Genomic DNA, 5,813 nt, shown 5'->3' on the forward strand with positions numbered 1-5,813 from the left:
TGGGACAGAGAGAAAAGACTCAGTTTCGCAGTGCCTTTCAGAGAGATGAAGCCTGTCATCCACCTGGATCTATTCTTGCCGCGAGTCACCGAATTGGCTCTTTCAACTAGTGATAGGCAAACGAAGGTACTTTTTTCACTTATTGTTTATGTCCATTGATTTAAAATACATGGTATTGGTTAGGAAATAGGTAATATGTCCTAGCCATCTCCATATCATTAATTTTATATTTTCTGTAACTTGAAAGAAGTAGGTACCATTGATAAGTGCAAGTTAAATATAAATTACCTTACTAGAAACTAACCTGGCAAAGAATTAACACGTCAAAGATTTTTCATAACGAAAACTGCTGTATAAAAAGATGCTCAAAAATGGTTTTTCATGTTTTATTGTCCCTTTAAGCTGGGAGCTTAGAAACAGATACAATCTGTTTAAACAGGTAAAATCTCAGATTTTAATTTTTAAATATCTGAACTGCATTAGAGATATTTACTAAAGTGATAGTTGCAAATGTGTTTCCAAGTGAAGCAAGAGGGCCGGGGAGATAGCTCAGTAGAACAAGCGCTTCCCTGGCAAGCGCAGGGGCTTGAGTTCACGCCCCAGTTCTGCCAAAAAAAAAAAACAAGTGAAGGAAGATTATGCAGTTCTCTACTGCGGCAGCATTGAAGTACGTTTCTTATGAATTGTCTTAGTACCTAAAGCTTTGAGATTTCAATTTTTAACTTTCAGATACAGATGAAAAAGAATAAAAGGCTTAGCCTCATAGAGGAAGTGTTTCTTCCAGTCACTTTTATTTCTGGCTTACGTTTGGCTATCTGTAAAGTTTTTCTTCTTAAAGGCCTAAATTGAATAACATTTCAAAATACGCTCTTGTGAACATGATAATTTCAACTTTGCTGCACTCCTGGCCTGTTTCAGGTGGCGGCTTGTGAACTGTTACACAGCATGGTCATGTTTATGTTGGGAAAAGCCACTCAGATCCCGGAAGGCGGGCAGGGCTTGCCACCCCTGTACCAGCTCTACAAGCACACATTTCCCGTGCTGCTTCGCCTTGCATGTGATGTGGATCAGGTGTGTTCATGATTCTGCGTCTAAAACAATTTCAAAACCTAAAGTGTGATCTCCTTCAGGGGCCAGCAGAGCTTGCTCCAAATTAGAATCACCCAGAGATCTTTAAAACTAATAATTTTTTAAAATTTATGTTCTTGGTTTCTCATGCAAGAGAAACAAAGAGATATTAAATGTATGTGTCTGACTTATTTCACTTAAAAGTATGGTGTCAGGGTGTTTCCAAGCCCTATGATAAATGTGATCAGTTTGTATGACAAATATATACTAATCAAAAATAAAGTTAAAAAATTAATATTGTTGCCTGGCTGCCACCTCAGGTGCTCTGATTTAATCATTTAGGCTGTGACCTGAGGATATGAACTTTTAAAAAGCTTCCCTGGAAATACAGTGTGTGTAGAGTTTGGGACCCACTGTCCTGGCTGTGCCTACCAAGAGTCGAGGCACCTTAGGTGGACTGTCTGTCACCCTCCTCAGGGATGGATTCAGCCTTCCAGGGAAGGGAAAAGCCCTCTCCTTGGCCGAGGGGCATGGAAGAAATGGTTGCCATAAAGGCGCCGGGGAGATGGCTCAGTAGAATAAGTGTTTCCCTGGTAAGCGCAAAGGCCTGAGTTCACTCTCCCGTTCTGCCACACAGTGGTTACCATGGATGAGCCTTCCACGGCTTCCTTGAAGCAGATCATCTTATGGAGCAGGAATGAATCTGGTATCAGGGCATGCACATAAAAAAGAAACACAAAACTCACTTAATAAATACAGATAGGATGGGCATGGGGGTGCAGGCCTGTAATCCCAGCACTCAGGAGGCTGACGCAGCAGGATCATTTTGAGTTTGAGACCAGCCTGGGCTACAAAGGGAGCTCAAATGCAGCCTCAACTGCATAGGGAGACCCTGCCTCAAAAAGACAAAAATAGATAAAGCAAGCAGGCCGGAAGATTTTGTTGTATATATGAGTGAAGATAGTTCAGGAGTGTGTTGGGTTGCCTAAAGTGGGATTTATACTTAAAACTGGAAATGTACCACAAAATGAGTTTAAAAAGTAGCAGTCCTTTTCATAGTGCCTAAAAGGCCTTTGAGGGGGCCTGCCCCTTAGCTCCTTAAGTGCCTGCTTCAACAAAGCAGTCAGGCTCAGCTTGCTGTGGTTTGATCCCCAGAACTCAAGCCAGCCAAACCTGCCCTGAAGGCATTAGGAGAAAAAATAAAATAAATAAATAAAAAAATAAAAGGCCTTTGATGGGTGCTGGTAAATAAGAATGGTGTAATAGCACCTTGTTTTGTTTTGCCCTACTGGAGACTGATCTACATCCTTAGCCTTTTCTAAAATTAGAGCTAGGGTCTAAGTTAATAATTAGTAATTATTATTATTATTATTTTTTTGGCCGCTCAGGATGCCTTCAGGGCAGGTCTGGTTTGGCTTGAGGAAGAGGGGATTGAACCACAGCATACTGAGCCTGACTGCTTTGTTTCAGCAGGCACTTAAACACCTGAGCTAATGGGCAGGCCCCCTAGTAGTAATTGTTAAATTACTAATTACTGCTCAGTTAGTTAGGCTCAGTTAGTTAGGTCCTCCTGCCTTAGCCTCCCAGACTACTGGGCTTAGAGGCTTGCACCCTCCTGCCCCACTTTAGTACTGCCTTACTGATCCATGTCTGCCTGAATCTCTCAGCCAGCCCGTCCTCTGTGTGAAGCACGGAGGCCTCCTTGGGCCTCGGCCCCAGCACTGCGCGTGCCTGTTGGGAGTGGCTCCTCCGCTGCTGTAGTCTGCAGTGTGGGGCCAGCTAGGTTCCTGTGCACAGCGTGAGGAAATGAAGTCTCCTGCTCTACGTTTTTGCACAGCTTTGAGTCTGTATATGTAGGATATTGATCTGGCTTCTGTTTTGTCATGAGGTGTCTATCCTGGGAGTAAACCACAGGAAAGTGGTAAAGTGAATGATAATAATCTGTCTCTAATTCAGGATAGCTCTTGTGTACACTCAAGATCAGATTAATAAAGACGAATATTTAAACACCCAACCACATCTACTCTAAATTGCCCTCCCAATTAAAGGAACAGTGAGCTTTAGTATGCACATTTTTCTTTGCTGAATTCCTAGAAAGTGGACTCATCATAGAATTGAACTAGAAAAATAGTCATAGTGGTAATTTTGTTTCATTTTGTCACACTGCAAGTGCCATTTAAGTACTTGATTTCCACTGTTCATTTACCGTGAAGGGAGTAAACTCCAAGGTGTTATTTCTTCAGGTGACAAGGCAACTGTACGAGCCACTTGTGATGCAGCTGATTCACTGGTTCACTAACAATAAGAAATTTGAAAGTCAGGATACTGTCGCCTTACTAGAAGCCATACTGGTGAGTAGTAGTTGATTCCTTTGCTGTGATTCTCATTGACCAGTTATATTTAATGTGTATTTAGGGCTTTTGGAAAAGTTACCTTGCTTTTTATGTTGTATTTATTATTCCATGTTAATGGGTCTGATGCCATACTTATTTAAGTGATGATTTTAAATATCTGCAACTAAACACTAGTTCTTAGGTATTTTTGTTCTATTTTGTATTTGACACTTATAAATTCACAAATGTTGTCAGTGTTAAGGGTGTGTATGTATGTGTTGAGGTGTGAGGACTAAGGATGTTCTCTGGGGCTCAGAGTGATTTTGTAATAGTCATAGTACAGTACTTAACAGTAAAAGGAACTTCTGAGTCTCATTTTCTCCTATAGCAGCACCTAAGGGGCCCGCCCTGGACACGGCAGCTTAGCTGTTCAGTAGAACTACAATGAGACGACAGAGACAGAGTCCTTAGGGTTTCATTGTTCACTGAGGACAGAGGCAGGGAGGTCAGCTAACCTGTCGCAGGGCATAATGCATTTTGTGTTAAAGGCACATCGTGCTGGGTGTACAGTACCCACATTTCTGTTTTTTGCTCCAAATGCCCTCATGGCTGGTTTGGCTGGTTTGGCTGGCTGGAGAGTTGGGATTGAACTACAGCAACCTGAGGCTGACAGCTTTGTGGAAGCAGCCACTTAAACAACTGAGCTAAGGTCAGGCCCCCACATTTCTGTTGATGAATTATGAATTTTAAATTTAATGAGTATTATATTAAGCAGTGAGTACTTGACAGCAAAAAAATTTAAAAAGCATTGATTTTTTTTTTTTTTGTGGCCAGTTCAGCCCACCCGGGAGTGGGCCTGGCATGGCATGTGTTGCTGGGGATCAAACCGTGGTCCCTGCATTTGTCTAAGCTTGCCTAAGCAGGTGCTTTAGACTGGTGAGCTATCTCACCAGCCCTGAATTTTTAATATTTGTTGAATACTTATAAAGAACATCAAAATTTTCTAAATCAACTTTTTGGTATACAAAGTCTAAAAATAACAACAGAAATAAATTCTAATATGAACTATAATGAAAGTACCAGTAGAACTCTGTAACAAAAAGTATCTTTGCTTTAATTGTCGCATCCAAGACCTTCTTCACATGTGGTAGCTGCGTGTTCCATGCAAACCTCTGACACACATGTGCTTACCTTCGCAGATATGGCAAGCCATTCTTGGCATCTCTCTTGTTTTCCTCTCAGGAGTGTTCTCCTATATTGTACAGCATGCACTTAGCAGAAAATAAGACATCAATAGAATAATGAGAACAGACATCAACATTTTCAAATCAGCTATGTATTTGCTTACTTACAAAACCTAAAAGATAACATCAGGAATAAAAGCTTATGTGAATTATAAATATAAACAAAGGTCTACCGCAGAAGTAAGCTTTGCTTTAACTGTCACACCCAAGGCAGTCTTCATACAACAAAGGCCTGTACCATGCACAGGGATCGCTTACACTGAGCACGTATGTTTTGTTTTCCTGTCCTTTTTTTGTATGACCAAGTTGACATCTTTTTGGTTTTCCTATCATGATAATAGGTCCTGTCAGCTCACCAGTGTGCTCTGTAATTTTTGCCTAGGTTCGTGGGAAGAAACATTTTGTTCTTTCTCTACTGTAGATGATGTCTTAGGAATTCCAGCCCCAATCCTCTAAGAAACTTTCTCCATAACACCTTGCACTTATTATGTTCTTTGTAAACTATCAAACTATGGCACATGTGTTTAGGATCAAATAAAACACCATTGGCCAGTTTTTTGTGTTTTGAGTGACATCAGAGTTGCTCCTTAACTCATTGAGAACATCTACTGTCTTTGTTTTTGTTGTAAAAAGTTACTACCTCAGGCTTCAGTTTCATGAGGTTTTAGTAGAAATAAAGAAGCTGAGTACCCCCTCCTCTCCCCTCCCTTCCCTTCCCCTTTCCCTCCCCTTCCTTAGACTATAAAAGCCACACCACCCTTAATACACTACCAAATGCTACAGCAACCATCATGTATTCAGATGGTGTGTAAATTGCTTGACATTTTGAAACAAGACTCTCAAACAATAGCAGCCAAATTATTAGTTCTTTTTCTTACTGGATGCTTTTGTCAATAAACCTCAGGCTATTTGGAAGGAAACCATCCTCTTATTGTCATTGTTATTCTAAAAACCTCAAGCTCACACCCATAAGTCTTTTATACTCCTATACTTATCAGGAGAAAGCCCTGCTAGGAATTGCAGATCTATGAATGCTTTCAGTTCACCTAGTGTGGTGTCATATTAAACACATTTTTGAGTATGGCTAGTGGTACATACAGAACAGTTTATTGTATTTCATTATTTGTATACTTCACAACATCTTGTGGCATTTTTTTAAATTTTATTT

General features: G+C 40.6%; 1 protein-coding gene across 1 annotated transcript in view; it reads left to right on the forward strand.

The window, feature by feature from the left end:
- The window catches only part of Prkdc (protein kinase, DNA-activated, catalytic polypeptide), a 188,415-nt gene that overhangs the window by 37,386 nt on the left and 145,216 nt on the right, over window positions 1–5,813 (forward strand). The window contains exons 24-26 of the mRNA XM_023717692.1: window positions 9–126; window positions 919–1,071; window positions 3,312–3,419. Of these exons, the coding sequence (XP_023573460.1) occupies window positions 9–126; window positions 919–1,071; window positions 3,312–3,419 (379 nt within the window). The remainder of the gene's footprint in view (window positions 1–8; window positions 127–918; window positions 1,072–3,311; window positions 3,420–5,813) is intronic.

The sequence above is a fragment of the Octodon degus genome, unplaced genomic scaffold (genome assembly GCF_000260255.1).
Source record: "Octodon degus isolate 3935 unplaced genomic scaffold, OctDeg1.0 scaffold00054, whole genome shotgun sequence".
In the NCBI taxonomy this organism is placed as follows: domain Eukaryota; kingdom Metazoa; phylum Chordata; class Mammalia; order Rodentia; family Octodontidae; genus Octodon; species Octodon degus.